Raw genomic sequence first — 20,100 nt, forward strand, 5'->3', positions numbered from 1 at the left:
ACAATAACACCCCCCCCCCCCCAACACAACTAATCACAACCCCCGAACCGGCCCTTAAAGCCTGTGCAAGATGGTCCTATCCCCGAGAGCAGGTTAAATGGAAAGCAGTGAGAAGTTGCCCTAGCAGCATGGCTCTGCTGAACGCCAGCTGCTGGGTACCTTACAGCAAGGTTGGTAAAGCTTGTAAGGATCAGTTGTGAGGATTTTCCTTAAAACCCAGCACCTCCTGGGGCCTTCAAGGCGTGCAGCCTGGGGAACAGCATTACAAGGAACCATTTGTACCTCTTCCCTCCAGCTTTGCTTTGTAGGCATATCTTGCTGCTGCAGCTACACAGGAGTGGATTGCTGATCCAACAGGGAAAGACCCATGTGTGTTCAGCTAATTTTCCAACCCAGGACATGGCACAGCTGATGCATAAGGAAGTTTTGATCTGTTACTAAATCCCTCAAATTAGGCACCTAATTGGGGTCTCTTTTTAGACTTGCCTGTCCAGAATGTGATTTTAAATGCTAGACAGTGTGATAACTGGAAAGGCACAGAAAGCTACAAGGCACTTGGAGGCTAAAGCAAATACAGCTCTTCTGGGGTAACATTTTACACACTTTTTGAACGGTCAACATTAACAGTTTTGCTGGCACCAACACCCAACTGAATGCAGAACAAGCAATTCAGCTCTGGAATACAAGTAAAGCATTGACGTAAAGCACTGACACACACACCAAGCGTGCTGTGTCTGGCTGCCTGCTGGGGACTCTCACTGATGGGAGGGTCTAGGAGAATACACGATACACAGTCCCTGCCGACAGGCAGGTGGCTGCTGCACCACTGGTATTGTCTTTTGCCACTTACCTTCACAGGACACAGCAGTTCTGCAGGTGACACAGGTGGGACAGAACAGGTTGAACGATCAAAACACTTCGAAACTGCAAGAGTTCAGCTGGCTGATTTCAGAAAGCCCCAAGTGCTGAAGCTCAACAAAAGTCATTATACCCATCAGGAACTGCCAGGGTCCTGTGGCACAGGAAATTTCACAACATCATGGAAGCCACACAGTAACAAACACAAGACAGCCTTCAGGCAAGGTGTGCTCTCTTGCGGCATATGCAGTCTACACTCAGCCATTCTCAACACAATCAAACATGAGACATGGAAACCCGATCCTGTTGCTCAGCTAAGGTGTAAAGGATGAAGGAGGGGCAGTTTGTCTCACTTTGCCCTTCAGATCATGGTCAGGCACATGAGAGCAGGGGTACAGACCAGCAACCACTGACAGTGGGGAAACTCTGTCTGCTGCTAGCACAGTGTGCATGCCGAGAAGGGAGCACACTCATGCTTAAAGCTGCATTACAATATGTAGCATGAAAAACAGCTTGGATTTACTTTCTGGAACATGGGCTAAAATGGCCACACTAACAGTCTGTCAGCAGCACCTTCCTTTGCAACCACTGGGACACAAGAAACGTGAACCTGGGAGTACCATCTACAGACACCCTTTATAGAAGAGGTGCAATGTGAAACATCCAGAACAGATTTTTGACTAGTCATTAAACTGCAATTTGTGATGATGAGCAGTGCATCAGAAATAATCTGTTTTAAGAAAAATCCTGTTTATACAAAAAACCCTCAGTTTGGGAGTAGGGAGGTGACTAATGATCCGTTTCAAACAGGTAAACACATCCTCCCACAGAAATGAGTCAACAATTGTTACACCAAAGCAGAAGTGTCATCACTAGAACTGGGAGCTGATCAAGAACTCATGGCACGTGGAGAGCTGGATTTGCTTGTGCTTGCCCATACATAGTTCCTTGTTAAATCAATACCAGTTATGCCTACTGAGACTGAAAGGCAACTCTGATTCTGCTAAATTTAAACATGTAAATATCCTGAGAAGCCCTACTGAAATTATTAAAATTATTCCTGTCAGTCAGATCACTGGTAATTATTAATACAGTCAATGTTTCCAAAATTTATCATTATTTGTTATTTACCAGTCTCATCAGTAATCTATCTTTTTGCAAATGTAACAGCATTTTGGTCAACTGAACTACACTCAGACATGATGTAAAATGTGAATAACACTAAAAGTTTTATTCCAGTTTTACTTCCACTAAATCTGAACTCGAGGAAGTCAGTACCAGAAGTTACCAAGTATCTTCAGGAGCATTTTCAAACTACTTGAATGAACATGAATCAAAACTCATCTTTTTGTTTTCAACCGTCGCTTCCTTTGTCGTGTCAATGGGCCACGCTGTCTCCTTCTGCTGGAAAAGATGAATTTGAATCAATTACTAAGAGGAGAATGAGGGCAATGTACCTGCTCTAACTTATATGCCTATCACACCATACCAAAGATCATTTGCTACACTGGTTCTGCAACTTGATGTCACTTCAATGAACACATTACAGTTGCTTAATTAAACTGTTAGAAACAAAATCAGGGATTCACAAACTATGGCATTTTATTTCAGAGGCCTTTGCTTACATTTGTACAATATATTACATAATTCTCCATTTTCTGCAGAACCTAATATATATTTTATAGCTTTTTTCTATAAGCTTTTCCTTCAATGTTTGTCAACAAATTTTTACAGTCCTGTACAATTCTGAATACTTTGAAACCATTTTCAATAAAATCAGTTAACCTTAAGCACACACTACGAAGACTGAAAATGCTTTTCTTAGAAAAGTCAAATGTAAAGGATTCTGACACTCTAGCATCTACAAACAAAATGCTTTGAATTCTTACATGTTGTATTGCCAGAAAACAAAGAAAAACATGCCAGCCCCTATTTCCCCAGGCAAAAGAAGTACACAGAACTACAATTAAAACAATAAAACAATCTGTACAATAAAGTACTGTGTATTAACAGTGCCAGGTATTAAATAGCTTGAATGAACACTTCCGCAATATACAAATGTCTTACAAAGGTATATAATTAACAGGAGAGAGCTTGGGATCCATACAACATAAAATCAATACAAGTGAAACAGTTTGAAGTTGGTTTTGGAATTTGTACAAGGCATTTAGAAAATTAAATGTCTACCACTCAGCTAGCTATTTATTTAAAAAACAACTACCCCTTTGTGGCAGTGTTCATATCAGCAACCACAAATTATAACCTCACACCTTACTCTGTCTTGAGGTCCTCTCCTTGAAGCTCGTAATAAAATAAGCATTACAAATGAAATATCTGTTGCTTTAAGGGAAAAGAAACATTTACAAGAAAACACAAAAATATAACTGTTATAATCCATTATGAATAAATATACACTTTAAACTGGCTAAATACAATCTTTATACATTAAGATTTAATACAGTTTGTTAGCCATTTTCTTTCTTTTTCATAATGTATTTTATCAAAATTAAAAAAAAAATACTGTTTTATAGAAAAATGGCAAAGTACAGTAGTTTCATTCCAATTAGTGGGTTCTTAAAACCCAGAGTAACCTATTTAAGCCTAATTCAAACCTGTAAACATTAGGGTTTTTATTTGTTTTTTTAAGGGAATCCTCATATTTGGTTATCAGGACTGATGTCAAACTGCAGGTTTTGAATTGAATACATGTGCTTGACGTATACAATTTAAGCCACTGTAAAGTGACTTAGCAGTTAAAAAACAATTAGCTTGTACAAATGAAAATAGGTTCAATATTTGTCATAAATAAATGGAAAAATATCAAATGTTCCAGCTTTAACAAAATACCAGGGAATACAGTAAGCCTACCACATTTATTTAGATCAACCCAACAACTTTATGCTTATTGTACTGTCTTTACAGGCAGTGAACAGCCTCCAATTGCCACAGTGGAAGGCCTTCGAGTCACTAGACTTACAATTCCCAGACAAGTCGGAAACAATTATTGCTTGAGGAAAAGCAGTTTGTTGTACTTTTTCTTCATAAAAGTGCACTTAAGTGCAAAGTTAGCTTGTCGAGAAACAACTTTAAATACAAAATAGTGCTTGTCTGAATTTTGTGCCATTGTGCAGTATAAAAAAAAAAAAGAAAAAAAAAAAGAAAAAAGAAAACAAAGAAAAGAGTGGCCCTCAGCAGCCATTAAGTGCAAAGTGCTTTGGCAAGTCCTGCTGTCACCTGCACTCAACTGACATTCCATTCTGTGATGAACTTGACATAGATGGTTCTGCTAAAGTTAACATAACTGCAGCTGTAATGGAACTAGAGGAAGGTGATGAGGAGGAAGATGATGTAGTAGCAGCACCTGCACAGGAAGAGGAAAACACAAGTTACAAAAATTTGCAAATTAAGCAATAAAACTGTTTTCCCATTCAGCAACAAGCACTGGTATATACTGGCTTCAGCAACTAATGCCTAGTCATTAAACAGAAAAAAAAGCCTCTATTTTCTCATTTCTGTGGCAAATACTCCAACACACAGTTTCAGCTGCATGCAAAGCAGCATGTTATTGCCCCTTGCAGCCCTGGTTCCCCGGCCACCCAGATCAAGGGCCCAGCTGGAGCACACCAGAGCTCATTCCTGACCCAGCAGCATAGTCAACTGTTCCCTTTCTTTCCTGTTGAAACCAGCACAGGTGAAGCCTTGTCCCAGCACTGAATCTGCACAAGCATCCTACTCCAGCCACTGCAAAAAAATGGTTGCAGCCATAAAAAATTAATCATACTACACACAGCATTCCAGTCTTTCTTCTGTACTCAGTGAACTCTTAATTGTGCACATAAGTAAGACATGGAGAAAACGATCCTCTTAATGCTGCTTAAAGCAAGCACACTAGAACATTCCCTACAGCAACATGTGAAGCAGCTTCATGGAAATAAGATATTTAATTGATGGTCTTCCTTAAACTCATAATATAAACCACTTGTTGTAATAGGAAAGCACTAAATAGACACATGGCAATACTGTAGGAAATTCTTGTGTAACTTGAAGAAAAGTTCTACGTTATTAATAACATTCGATCCTTCATTCACTGCTTGGGGAAGTTTATTTTTCTGTGTATTTTTTTCCCTGCGTAAAGTAGTTCCATCTAAACAGAGTTAAACAGATTGGATACCTTTTTAATGTTTTTCCCACTGCATTGTCACTGGATGTCTGAGCCATACCTTCTAAAGATTGTAAATTAACCATATGCAGCATTTTCAAACAAACAAAAACCCCCGTACCCCTAATGGCACCCATCTCCCTCAATATTAGCCAAGTCTCACTGATGGCTTGGCTTCGTGAGTGAAGATTTGGGAAGGGCCTTAACCATGCTTACTACAAGCATGATGACCAAGGGCATGTGGGATACACAAATCTGGTTGGAAAAGGGTGCTTAGGCAATCAGGGACCAAGTCTCATCAACACCTAAATAACATGACATTCAAATTAGCCTGCTAAAGGTAGAATTTAGCTCCCAGCACTTACTTTCCCGCTCCTTTTTCTTTAAGCGCTTTCTTCTCCGGTCAATGGAAGCCACCTCAGATTTCAAGGACAGGTAATGTTTCCTGATTTCCTGCAGTTTTTCTTGGAGAACTGTTATACGCTCAGCGCTAGTCATATTTTCCAAGTCAGCTGCAAGTTAAACAATCTCTGTTAACTAGCATATTGCAGCACTTCCAAAAGCTCATGAATTTCGGTACTCGAATCTTAGTGATGTGCAATGTGCTTTAAGGTAGCAGACAGCAAAGCCGAAAACCACTGCAACAGCAGCTGCTATTTATGATCATAAACTTGGTTCATTTTTTATTATTTTTAAAATAAACCATCACAGGAGCACTTTTTCTTTTAAGGGAGTGGAAAGGAAGAACATGCATGTGTTCCCCTCCCCACAGGAAGGGGAAAACAAGACAACTGGTGAAAACAGAGGGTCTAAAACCAGGTTTGAGCCTGTTGTTTTGAGTACTTGCTAGATCTCAACTTGGACTAATACACCAGGAAGGTCAGTCCTGCCCATCTTGTATTGGTTGTTACAAAACAAGCAGGTTACGGCAAGAATCTGAATAGCTGTGGCGTGGTTCTAATTGAGTCCCTGCCAAAGAGGGGCCTGCTCACTGGCATTCCACATGGCAAGCAGAGGAGCTGTTTCCAGCTGGGAGCAATCCACAGCATGGCACACAGCTTGGAGAGCACAGGCCGGAGTAACTACCTTGATTCAGTCCCTTTCAGCCACAGGTAAGCCATACTGGACACTCTATTCAAAGACATTTAAGAATCATTTAAACTACTGTGAGGCACAGAATGCAAAATGGAGAGGAAGAAGTTACAAACTAACCATGTAAGTGAACAGTAACTAGAAAATGAAGAGTAAACCAGCAACAAAGTGTCAATGCAAGAAGGGTGCACAGGTGAGAACATTCATGCCAGAGTGAAAAGTCTGCATAGAATGGCAAGAAGAGCCAGTCAGTGCAGGAGCCATATCTAAAATCAGTACTGAAGACTGCAATACAGGCAGTTTGCTGCACTGCAATGGCAAAAAAAACCCAAAACAAACCAGAATTTATCACAAAATTAAGCAGACTGAGATAGAATAATTTTGTATAATTTTTCCCCTGTGTTAGAGGAAAAAAAACCCAGCTAAAACACATAGAATTCAGTAATCCTAAAAGCCACCTTATACTATACAGCAAGACCACACTAGAAGGGTTTTTAAGAAAATACTTACACATCTGAAAGCTCCACTTGTAAACTTTGGGCAAACGATTATTCTGTTCTTTGAGATCAGACTCCTTCTCTCCATTTTTCCCACATTTTCCTGGAGATTGTGTTCTTGTGAGTGATTTGGTTTGGTGAGATTTCATGCCAGTAGAAACCGACTTTGCTGACTGAGACTTGGACACACTTTCACCAGCAGACAGTTCTTCACTGTCGCTGCTGTTTGCTGCAGAAACAAGAAATATTGGTACAAACAAAGCAACCTTCCTGCCCATACCAAAGTTTATCAGAAGCTACCCTTGTGTTAATTTTCACATAACGGGATTTTATTTGACCAAAATCCTTAACTCTAAAATATTATAATCCACCCTGATACAGAAGCTTGGCACACAGTATCACTAGTGCCCAAATACAGGACCACAAAACAGGTATATGAGGACCCTCTAATTCTGGCATGCTGTGAAAGGGAACTCTTGCACTGGAAACACTGTCCAGTTAGGTGTGTAGCTATTATGTGGATCTATGGGAACCAAAATCCCACAGCACTGGAGGGCAGACAGAATAGTTAGGGTTGGAAAGGACCTTAAGATCATCAGGTTCCAACCCCCCTGCCATGGGCAGGGACACCTCACACTAAACCATGTCACCCAAGGCCTCGTCCAACCTGGCCTTGAACACTGCCAGGGATGGAGCATTCACAACCTCCCTGGGCAAACTATTCCAGTGCCTCACCACCCTAACAGGCAAGAATTTCCTCCTTATATCCAATCTAAACTTCCCCTGTTTAAATTCTAACCCGTTACCCCTTGTCCTGTCACTACAGTCCCTAATGAAGAGTCCCTACCCAGCATCCCTATAGGCCCCCTTCAGATATTGGAAGGCTGCTACAGAAGTACAAGACTCTGGCTCCACAATCCATCCTGAATACTGGCAAGTATATTGCTGAAATCATGTGTGCAAGAACATAAAGGGGTGGGGCAGGCACACACTTCTTGTAAGGAGGCTCCTAAATAGAATCCAACTGCTCAAGGTCCATATAGGGAAGGTGCACTCTACTCTGAAAGGTTCAAGACAGCATCAAACTTCTTGCTTCAGAACCATATCCATAAATTAATTGCCTACATTAGTAAATAAGGCAAAGAAGCAGCCCAACATGTCAGCACAGCTACAAAAGTTATCACCATATTTCTGCTTACAGGGCCATGCATTTTCTAAAAAAGTTAGCAGGACTGGTTTTGTTCTATCTCCTGGGGTTAGCTGGGTTTTTTTTTTAATATTAATTTCTAACACAGCATATAAAAGCCTCTGGTTTACCTCCGAAATGCTTGCATCCTTACAAAGACACAGGTTGAGAAAAAGGGATAAATTCACAAAATCAAAGGGAACAATAGCAAAGCTAAAAACGTCTTATTTGTTATGCAAATACAGTTTGTTTTGTTAATTCCTGGGGTGAGGGAAGGAATAAGGATTATGGAAGGAAGAGATTAGTGAAATGGAATTAAAAAGGATGAGAGAATGTGAAGAGGAGATCAATGAACATGAGGACAGGTTGGGTGAAAGCAAATACCAGACAAGGAAGTACAGACTTTTAGGAAAAGCTGTTGAAAGACAGAAAAGAGGGGCAGGGGGGAGGAAGAGAGAAGAAAAAAAGATATAGCATATGCTTTTTATCCTTCCTTTCACTGCATGTTTGTTGTGGCTTTTTTTACAGCTATCCTCCCAGCTTCACTGTCTAGCTGACTCTTTTCCTGGTATTTTGTACTTTGATACAATTTCATTTCAGGCTCAGCTGTTGTACTTACTAGTTTTACTCTTCTTTTTGTTGTTCACAGAAGTTTTGTGGCTTCTTTTCTGCTTTTTTGAGGAGCTGCCTCCCCCCTGAGCATCTTTAAGTCTTTTTTGGCCTGCACAGACTATAATAAAAATGAAAAAAAAAAAAAAAGTTATTAGATAAATATTTCCACTTATGTGGGGTTCCCCCCCACCCCAAAGTCTCAAAAAAAACCCCAGCAACCCACTTCAGAGCTTAAGTTTGTAGACAACAATGTGACTGTTACTGCCTATCCTTAATACAGCTCAGCTTTCTACTTATACTGAAAAGAGGAAGTGAAGGAGGATGGAAGGCAGTCTAAGTTTGCTGGTTAGAGCGCACATGCAAGATGATGGCAAGTAACTTTCCTCTATGCACCACCAGAATTTGTCTTGAACTACACAGGTTACTTTTTTAACACTGCAAATTAAGTAAGAATAGATTTATTTGAAAAACTTCCCAAAAACTACTGGTACTGAAAAAAGTTCAAAAAAGCCTGTGGCACTTGGAAGCTGTGAGAAAAAGCTGAAAAGATCACTTGTGATCAGAAATCACATTAACTGAAAGCATTGGGAAAAATCACTGATAATGTTAAAAAAAATGAGGCAACAGAAAAACAAAGGAAAAAGTGCACTGGTATCTGTGTCTACAGGAGGAGAAAGTAGGGAAAAGAATTCTAGTACACCTGTTAAAAGAGCAAATTTTCAGTTGTTCAAACGTTGTTCCACAACCACCTGACTTAGAGATTAAAAATTACTCCTGTAACAAAACCATTCAAAGGAAGAAACCAGATTTTCTAAAGCAGGCAGCATGATGACAGAATCAGAGAGGAAGTTAAAGTCTAATGCATGTAAAAGTAATAGTTTGCAATACTGTAAAGCTTTTTTCCTGTGGCAATAATGTCCTTTTATATAAAGCAGCAAACCAGTTCTAAACCTACATGTTTATAATTAACAAAGTAATACAGGCGTATTTATCGAAGGCTACATATTCACCTCTTCTAAACTCTTTCCTTTGTTTAAGGAAACATATTTTGTCACATTCTTTCTAAAGAACAATTCAAACAGAATGACGAGGGTAACACGCCTTAAGGGCATTTTGTGAAAATTCCGTTAACTATTAACTGAAATCTGCTGAGATGAACAAACCAGTTCTGTCCTCTCAGGATTCTGTTCAGACACATATTTGTTTTCCTTTGTATTTATAATTTTTTAGGCACTTTAACACTGTGAAAGTAGCTATAGTTTTGATGAACTGTAAAAGAGCCAGTGATTTTCACAACAAAGCTTTTAGACCCAGCCTTGCAAACACTTAAAAAGCAGGCAGGAGCATGCTGACATCACATGCACATGTGCTGGCAGTGGTTTTTATCCCTATTCTTTAGCGGTCTCACGATAGGAACTTCAATCTGCAAAATCACATCTGAAAGTGAAACACAGCTAATAAGGTCATTGTTTGTTATCAGCTTGACTTGTATTTTTTAAACATTAATTTGATAGGATGCAAGTTTGAAATGGTTGTCTAAGCATGCAACAATTGAGGCTTCCTCCCCCCAGATGAACAGCTTACAGAGTAACATTTTATGTAAGAAACAGAATCTTCTACTTGTAAGCAAGGTACTAAAAACATATCCATCTTGCTACAATAAATATTCCTTATACAATATATTACAGTTTGCTCTGCGCTTTTCTTGCCAGGTCCGATATACACTTTATTCTTATCCTCACTGAGACCATCACAATTCCTAGTGAAAGGCCAAGAACTTTCCTGGCAGATTATATTTTATTCACAAGGTGATTATGTCATTTCCACATATTTAAAGTAGACAACACGTTACTACTTTCTCCAACAACTAACTTTCCAGCAGTATGGCCATAACAGAATGAAAATGCATCAGCAATGCTACAATGAGAGCTGGTTAGGTTGAAGACAGCTCTGTTTACTCTTTCCTTTACCTTTTTCAGTATGCTCTGGTTCTGGTTGATTACTACTACTGGAACTGACGCTGGCATCAAAGCCTGTTGGAGAAATATTTCCCTCAGACTGGAGGTCTTGCAGCTCCCCTGCAACACTGTCCACCTCTATTGTGCTATCTGTTTCACTTTTAATGCTTCGTATCTCTTCTTGATTTGGTGGCAGCGTCTCAGAGACAGTGACACTGGACTGATGTCTACCAGACTCTGTTACAGTTACAGATGAAGGTGATTCAGGAGTTGTAGGAGGAGTATTCAGCACTGAATTACTGCCGCTGCTTGGAAATTCAACTTTCTTTTCACCCACTTCTGCTGGCTTTTCCTCAACAGGTTTAACATCCATGCTAGTTGGCAATGATTTTTCATGTTCAGAGCCAGGCAAAGAAATGTCTTCTTCTGCAAGAGTCTGAAGCTGTTCCTCTGCTGCAGCTTCCTCAGGAGCAGCATGGGGAGGGGAGGCAGCAGCTTCCGTGTCAGAGTCTGAGAACAGTTCCTTCAGTGTTTTCTTCGGCCATTGTCCCTGAATACTTGACCAAACATCTTTTCGATCCTTCGCTCTGGTGTTCTGAAGTCTTTCATCCGAGTTATTTAAAAGCTTTATTCTTTTCTCTCCCACTTCAGAAAATCCTGAGTAGAAAGTACTTGTCCGTAAAGACTTTCTTTTCTCCTCTAGTCCATTGTACTTTTTAGTTGGAGTGATTTTCAGTTTAGATTTGTCTTCCTCATCTTCATCCGAGGAGCTGTTACTGCTGTTTTCTAAGTTAAGGGAGTCTTTGTTTTTGGACTTCTCTTCCTTCCTATTAGGTGACACAGTCTTTAAAGACTCCTCTGCAACACAGTATCTTCGTTTACCACGTTTTACCTGTGGTTTTGCTGTTTTATCCACTACCTCCTTTTTCACATCCTTCCTCTTTTTTGTGGCTTCGTCTTCTCCATCAGAGTCAGTATCTTCAGATAACTCTTCCATCTCTTTTCGCAATCTTTCAGGAGACTTGGATCCTGATTTGGGCACTACTACATCTGTCAGGGCTTTAGTTTCTTCTGGGAGGGATGAACTGCTCTGTTCTTCTTTTAGACAGAGTTCGTTTTTATCTTGGCTTACAGCTTCATGTTGAGATTCCTCTTTGCCATCAGCACGTACATTCGGGGCACTTTGGTCATCTTCCTGATCACTATCATCAGAACTTTCAGAAGCTAATTAAAAATAAATCCAAAAAAAAAAAAAAAAAAAAAAAAAAACAAACAAAACAAGAAAAGTTTGTCTTGATTCGGGTTACAAAGAATTCTTAAAAAAAACCCACTAAAGAAAACTGTACAGATATGCACACATGCTACAGAGATCTCCAGTAGTATGTATTTTAAACAGTACCTCCCTGAAGACTTCCAGATTTATTTCCTGCTCTATCAGAATGTATAATGGCCAGATTAGGAACTAGGAAAATTCTGTATTATACAGCACATCTCCAGGAATTCTGGAAGAGGTGCAGAAAGCACAGAATGCATCAATCCATAATATAGGAATTTCTGTATTATTAGCCAAAACAGAAACTGAAATATGTGCTTAACATAAAAACTCTAAATAGTTCTTACAAGTTACAAATACTACCATTATCTGCCCTTTTTCTAAAGCCTGGAGCACAGACAGTATTTTCCGTGGAGAATCCACAGTCTAAAAGAACAGAACAACAAAGACACCGGATAATGTCTTAACAAACCAACCTGATGACCAGCCTGGAAAAAGGAAGGAAAAGCAGTAATGAAAGGCACTTGGAGAAATACATGAACAGTAAGAGTGTAGGACAACAGTAAGAAAATTCAGGATCAGGAATAAAGAAACTGAGAAAAAGACAAAAATATAATAGAGAAGGAATCAACAACAAGCCCATTCAATGGGAAGATACATGGATACAAGGAAGAATGGTAAGAACTGACTCAATTATATAAGTAGCTTCTTGACTTGTAACTCATCCATTTTTGTTGGCATAGTTAGTTTAACTCTTCACTCCATCTCTCATTCTCAATCACTCACTGAAATTTACCACCTCTTTAAAGATGATAAGGTAAACCATGACAGAGAAGAAAAGCAGTATTGTCAATGAAATTCACAGAAATGATCAAAGTTGAGTTAACTTTTTAAAAAAGGTTTACTGAAATAGGATTAACTTAGAGAAGTGCATACTAACAGAGATGTGTACAGGACAAAGTATCTTCAGAAATGTTGCTTCAGGTGATTTTCTTTGTTTATCTAAGATAGGCAGGATCTTAAATTCTACTCTCAGGCTCACTCTGAAAGCAAGTTCTACACAATCCTTTCAGTATTGTTTGTTATTTTCTAGTTAGAAGTTTATGGTAGCCATTTTGGCCTAAAGTTCCAAGAAATCTATTACTTAAAATGAATTTCTGACACTTGCCTTTCTCATAACTTAGAGGATCAAAACTACCCTAGAGTATTATTATATGAGGTATCAAAATTTGCCATTTGAAATAAGAGCAAGGAACACCACATTTAAAATCAACTAAAAATCAGGTCCATCAAGTCTTCGTCTCAACCTATTTACTTTGACGTGCCCTTCAAAGGAAAGTTGAGTACAACAGCATTAATCATTCCTGTTTAGGAACACGAAATGAAACAAAAAAAAAGCAACTAAAAAGTTCTGAGCAAGCAGCTCTAAAATGGGAGAAAGAAACAGTAAAATATGAGCACCTTTCATACTTAAAACCCCACAAATAACAGGAAAAAAGGTTAATCCCCAGTATGAATATATGTGGGCTTAAATGATAGAACTGCATACGATTAAAAGCGTTTCTGGGTATTAATTACGTAAGATGGAAAACATTTAGCTTTCAAAAATATTAGAGGGTGCATGTCAAATTGTGCTTTTGTAATCAGAAGTTAATTACAGATTAATTATAGCACTAATAATAGTGTCATTATCATCACCACTAATTGCTTTTTTGTTTCTCATTTCCTAAGGAAATGAAGCTTAATAGAGTATATTAACTGTTATTCTACCTACAAATTTGGAACCAAGTGGCCAGTGTCATCCAAGTTCGAGTAAATCTGAAAGACCATTAAATTCATAGAACTTTGGTAAAAATTGGTGGCTACCCACACTATCTATACCATATATATGTGTGGTTTTGGTTTTTTTTCTGGAGGCATGCACTAAACTAAGGATGAAGAGAAGCAACTAGTTGTTAGAAAGCTGCAGTAAATATGCAGGAAGGGAAAAACGACGTTAGGAACAACAGGTGTGCTGACAGGAAAATTAGCTTTACTAATTCTATTTTTTCAAGGAAAAAACCCACCATGGGTCCTAAAAGTTAATAAAAAAAAAATTAAAAATCTAGAAATAGCACAGGAAACACAAATGTTTTGCTACAAATCAAACAAGGGGAAAAAGGATGGTAAAACAAAGGATGTAATTCCTAAGACTGTTAACAGACAGTCCTAAGACTGTTAACAGACACTGAATCCATAATACCTGTTTTCAGAAACTGCAAATATTGCTTTCGTTCAAGGGTTATTAATGAGGATGATCTAATTAGTTAGATATACTCAAGTGTACATTGCATCAGTTGTTCTACGTTGTCATTTACTACTGTTTAAAGGCCATTTACAGAATCAGAAAAAGTTTAAGTACAATACCTTGTAGCCCATTTATGATAGAAGTAATTTCTATCGATTTAACTGGCGCTTGTTCAGTATTTTTGGCTTCGGTGCTGTCAAGTTTGGACCCACTCTCTGGTGATGTGCTGGTGTGAAAGGGTGGTTTTGGCAAACGTCGCAATTTACAGTTTTTAGGAGAGTACTTCTCTTCCTTCTCTTTGTCAGTTTTATTCTATGTAAAAGAAAAGATTAACAACTTCTCATTGAGCATACGTCTTAACATAAATTGCATGTAAGCAATGTTTACAGTTATCTTGAAAATTCAACCCTGTAAAGGAAAGCTTTCCTCTTTAGAAGATCACAAATACCTTTATGCGGTCCATGCCAAGACATTTATATGGAAGCAGGAACTCTGTCAACACTAAAACAAAAGGGAAAGTAAACACAGCCACTGCTCTAGGACCAGTGGCACCACAGGATACCAGGCTCAGCAGTTGGAGGGCGGGGCTGTAACGCCCTAGTGGGCGGGGAGGTTCTAGAGGTTCCAGGGCAACCAGGTGCCATGCGGGGGGGGGGAGGGGGGGGGGGGGGTAGTGCTGACATCTGTGGCAAAAGGAAAAGCTTCCTTGCACCCCACTGCCCAAGGAATATTTCGTAACCTGTGCCTAAATATCAGTTTTAAAAGAAATGCTATGAGATAAATTTATAAGAGACACATACACACAACACTATTCATAGGTATTCTCTCCAGAATCAGCAGTGGGAGCTTCCAAATTTCACCCCCCACAGCTGACTCCCACCACTGATGATAAAATGGATCTTTCTCATTTGTATTCTACAAATGCATACATAAATTTCATTTAGAAATACAGGAAGAAGGAAAGAGAAGCTTCCTCTCCCCACCCTGAAGTGAAAAAACCTGAACACTTGCTGAAGAAACTTTCAGTTTTTAGAAGGTTAGGAAGTCTCTTTTACCATCTAGCATTTGTAGGCAAATCAAATGAGAGTCAAGGGGGACACTTCAGAATATATTAAACCAAAGTTGGGGGAACAAGGGAGAAAAAGGGAGAAAAACTACCTTTATTTTCTTTCGATGCTTAATTTTTGGTACATTTTTATCAGCTGGTCTCACTATCTTGTCTGCCTTTATCCACTCATCATACCTAAAAACAAATAAAAATGAGTATTTTTATGGTTTTAAGTAGATAATCGTGTCACCGTAAGAGAAATTAACGGAAGAAAGAAAATCATTAGCCATCTAAAAACTGAACTGGAATTTGAATAAAGTCATTTGTGTACTTTTCACTATGTGTTGTTTCAGCTAAGGTTCGATTCTTTACATATGCTGGGACATACAGAATGAAGGTTGGGTTTTTTTTACACGGATGGGTAAGAGTAAAAGCTGGTATTCTTCTAGTTGGCACTGATCAGCAGGAAATCCATGTAAACAGGTAAAACGAATTAGCAGAATGATAATTCTCTATGGATCTCCAACAGGCATACTTTATATATACATACTGTAAAAGCCTTAACAATAAATCAAATTATTACGACTACATGAAATAGGACCACTTAACAAAAACAAACTCTTTTGAGGGCAAGTGTCTCTGAAGTGGTATTTCCAGTGACTTAACACAAGTCACTAACCTAACACTAACACTTTTCAGTTTGTTTTCAGTTAAAGGATTCCATTTTCTATCAGAATGATACTAGACATAAACATACTAAACAGCACCAAGATATTAGCACGTGTCTTGGTATCTAAAACTGAACATGTTAAATACAAATCCAAGACCAGAGAAATATATTCTTAATAAGAATATACTGTAACGATGGAACTGTACTTGCCAGTTTCATTGTGTATTTGGGAAAAACCTCCAGAATCAAGTCAATTCCCCCCCCCCAGTAAGCATAACTTGCTGTCCTACTTCAACTGTGAATTCAAGAACTGGCTAAGAAATAGGTCAGTTAAAAATTACTATGTATTAACTTCTGCCTAAATGTACAGTCACACAAATTCTGATCCTCCTAGGCAAACATGGAAACAAAGCGAAAGAAACCAACTTAAAAACACAAAACCAATGCAAAAACAAAGGACAAACAAAAACCCCCAATACACACACACACACACACACATAAAACAACAACAAAAGCAAAACAAAAAACCACCACCCCTACGCCCCTAAGATCCCCAAAACAAAACCAATTGAAACACCCAAACCCCACACACCCAGACTAGTACAGGATGGGGCCAAGCACAGTGCACTCATGACCATGCTGGCTTTCCAGCTGAGCTTGAGCATCATTTTGATATATACAATTGCTGATACAATCCCAACTCAGCTTCTTTGCAACTAATGCCAATTATATTCACAATACTAACATACATGTTCAAAAGAATTAGAGAAAAACTTGCAAGTTTCCAACCTGCTTTCCTGCATACTCTGAAGTTAAGATCTATGCAAGGGATTACGGAAGCTAAATACTGTATTTTACTAACTTTAATTTCTCGTAATACAGCGAAACATAAAGTAGCGGTAGTCTCTGAAAAAAAACAGCTTTCCAAAAGTGTTTCCTGAGCTTTTTCCCCTTCCATTGTGACAGAAAAATAAAGTCATAAAACCTAGCAGCAGACTACACAAGCTACAGCATACCAAGATTACCTATACTGCTGCAGATACAGCTGTAATCATACTATGTCACCAGGTGACATGCAGGTGAACAGACTCAGATTTCTCTCCAAAATCGAAATACACCTTTGCAGAGTACCTTCCAGTATGGAAAAATCCTATATTCTGTGAGACTCTGGGAAACCCTATTTGAAGTAATCTTTCTTCAAGTCAAAGACGTACTTTCCAGAAGGAATACCACTAAGACTGCCACATGGACTTTGTAACCTGCATAAATGTAGGGGTATTTTATTAGGTCTAAAGGCATGCAGGAAAACAGCACTGGAACTGGACAAATACACAGTGAAAACCAATTATTCTGACAGTGTCCTTTCAGCCTCAACCATGTTGCTATGCTATAATACAGAATTTGTGTTAACTCATTCTATCATTGCTAATAAGAAAACAATCTATGCAAAGTTTATGCAATGCACATACTGTCTGTGACTCAAGGGGGGACAGCTGATAAACATGGGGGCATACTAAAGTGAAGGAGAGAGGAAGTGAAGAATCTTAAAGAGAACAGCTGTAGATACCACAGGGTCTTAAATGCTTCTGCAGTAGTCAACTCCTCAAGAACCACAAAAATTGAAAACCTGTGTGTGAGCCACAATTCCTTGCTGCATCACATCTTGCTTTACTCCTGCAGTCATATCTGACTGCACTTGGAACAGCAGTCAGACCCTGCAAGGAGGCTCAGCATCACAGAAATCTTGAATCTTCTCTTGGAATCAGATGCCCACCCTTTACACATTTGCATGGCACAGCTTCTTTCACTATCTGCACATCAGATGCATATGGTTTGCCAAAACCTGTGACAACTGGACCCCAGGCTGAAACAGACCTTGCAAAAGGCGTACATCCCAAGCCACAGCTGAAACTTGATCCTAAATTACATTCTTCTCTATTGCAAGACAGAGAAGCACCCTGAAAGCTGTACAGTGTATCAGATGCAAAGCTGCATCTAAACAGTGTGCATGACTCAGACTAGAGCCCTTCTTCATAGGACTTACTAGAAGAGTTAGTTACTTCATTGCCATTTTTGGTTTAGACAGCCTGTTCACAAACCAGAAGAAAATAAAAACCATTATAAATTAATTTCTTCAGTTCCCATTGCAAGAAGTACGTGCTTCCACAAGACTTTGGTCATTTTACTGTAGTGCTGTCTTCTATGTTTGCTTATATCACCTAATGTGAGCAGTTGGGTGGGGAGAGGAAGGAGGCAAGATTTGGAGGTGTTCCCAAAAGAGCTTGCACAGACTTGTTTGAGAGCCAAGAGCAGGGATTTAGTATGAAATTATTATTTACTTGGGTTTTTTCTTCATGTGAAAACCTGGAATGCTTTCAGAAGAAACATCACCTTTGTCTTACCAAAAGGAAGACAAAGATGAGCCAGTAAGGAGAGAAGGTTTTCTGCCTTACTGGTTAAAATGAATACCTGCCAGAAATGTGGGTTTGAATGGGAAGGAAGGAAGGAAAAGAGGAAGAATTAAATTAGTAGCTATACAGCAGAAAATATAACTGGCAGTTTGCATAAGAGTTATGTACTGATTCTATTACATCCACATGTACTGACTACAGGCTAAAATAAACCACAACATAGTATCAGAGATTGCATGGTCAATCCTCCACAGAAGTACTAAAGGGGAAACAAGGAAGAAAGTGTACTTTTCAAGGCTCTAGATTTATACTAGCAAAGGTACTAATTTCTTAGGAAGATAAGCAACCTCAAGGAACCAGCAAGCCGTGGCAAATTCACTAAAGAGTTCGAGTATACTGTCTGTACCTGCTAACATGGACAAATCAGATGTTTGCTTTTGCTGTGATCAAAGAAAGCAGATTCAGTCTTATAACCAAATACTGAAATATTAGATGAAGACACTGATATTTTTATTATACGTTTATTTTTCATTAATTTTCCCTTCTATGATATGCACTACTCTGAAGATCCTGAGATTTGGCTACATGTTCCTTTAATTTCAGTGGTTTACTATTATGTACAAAACGTGTACATTGTTAATGCTTTAACAAACCAAGACAGAAATTAGCACTTTCTTTCCTTTCCTTCACAAATCTGAATGTAAATGTTGAAAATAATAAGCCTTAGTTTTAAACACTTGAAGCATTCAAGAATAATATGTCTTGTCATACTGTACCATACGACACAGAGCTAAACCAACCAAAACTCTTTTGAATATTCACCCTCTGTCTTTAATTACTAGGAACATACCGAAGAAAAAAAATCACCTCAAGCACTTACACAATGAGCTGTTCTTTGCGCTGGCAGCTGAAAATTAAAATTATGACAGAAAGAACTGGCACTCTAGGCCCCAGGGTAGTTTTAGTTCCATATAAAGCATACCTAATTCAGAATGTGACTGGCCTGTTAGAAGAAACACAAGTTCTCTCATAAGCTTTTTCTGGTTAACATGTGGCAATGTAAAAAGTTCTCTCTAACAGGATAGAGATGTTTACCACTCCTTTCCACTACAAGTCAGGCTCCCCTGAACAATACAGTTCTTTAGCTTTACCAGAGACACGTATCACCTGAATCTCAGGAGCCAAGAACTAGATTCTCTAGCATAAAGTAGTGTAGCTGTCCAATGCTGTTAAGCTATATTCAATTTCTGTATTTGCTAGTTACTATATTGCTTGGGGTGGGGTGGGAAGAGAGTTCCACAGTAGTCAGTATCACTGGTTCCAGAGCATTTAAAGAAAACTGAGAAAGATGAATACCAAAAGTTTACCAAGTTCCATTCCAAGTACCCCGAACTATGCGCACACACACACTCATGCTGAACCCCAGATCAATACTGAAATTACCTTGTGATAGAAACATCAGTGGTTATTTAAGACTCCTGTTCAGACTTACAGGTTTAAAGAATAAGGCGCTAGATGACTGACTGAAAGGGGAAAAGGGGAACATCAACTCTGAAGGGTAGGAGAATGACAGAATTAAAAAATATCCTGGATGATTAGAAAATTCGAGTTTGGCATATCCCATGACCTAATGTCACAGCACTTGTCCCTGCTAAACACTAAAAGTAAGCTACAGTGAATAAGGAGAGGAGAGAATTGCTACCTATGCAAGTAAGGCAATTATTTTTCTGGTTGTGACTGACTAAAAGCCAAATCAAGTTACTACATTATACAAGATTTGTCTTCACAATACTAAAATATCGAAGTATTTAGATGCTGCCTAAAGCTCAGGCTTACCTACTCTTACTTTCAAATCAAAAAGTCTAAGTGATTGTACTTGTATTAGAAAAATGAGCCACATTTAGCAGAATCCACACAGAGTCCCATAGCTACATTTCAATCACTAGTATCTTTTTCAGTGCAGAATCCTACTCTCCCAGCCCCTTTCAGAGTGCTCTTTGGAAAGACCAGGTAACAATGTAAGTGCAAGCCCTGCTGCCAGAAAGATCA

General features: G+C 38.8%; 1 protein-coding gene across 1 annotated transcript in view; it reads right to left on the reverse strand.

The window, feature by feature from the left end:
- Positions 1-2,435: 2,435 nt before the first annotated feature.
- Positions 2,436-20,100, reverse strand: part of ARID4B (AT-rich interaction domain 4B) — an 87,654-nt gene continuing 69,989 nt past the window's right edge. The window contains 7 exon segments of the mRNA XM_061365681.1: positions 2,436-4,219; positions 5,383-5,529; positions 6,620-6,835; positions 8,412-8,522; positions 10,375-11,586; positions 14,042-14,234; positions 15,081-15,165. Coding sequence (XP_061221665.1) covers positions 4,089-4,219; positions 5,383-5,529; positions 6,620-6,835; positions 8,412-8,522; positions 10,375-11,586; positions 14,042-14,234; positions 15,081-15,165 — 2,095 coding nt within the window. The 3' untranslated portion in view covers positions 2,436-4,088.

The sequence above is a fragment of the Neopsephotus bourkii genome, unplaced genomic scaffold (assembly GCF_033783945.1).
Source record: "Neopsephotus bourkii isolate Nb327-2 ecotype Australia unplaced genomic scaffold, CSIRO-AGI_Nbou_v1 NB_1292, whole genome shotgun sequence".
Lineage (NCBI taxonomy): Eukaryota > Metazoa > Chordata > Aves > Psittaciformes > Psittacidae > Neopsephotus > Neopsephotus bourkii.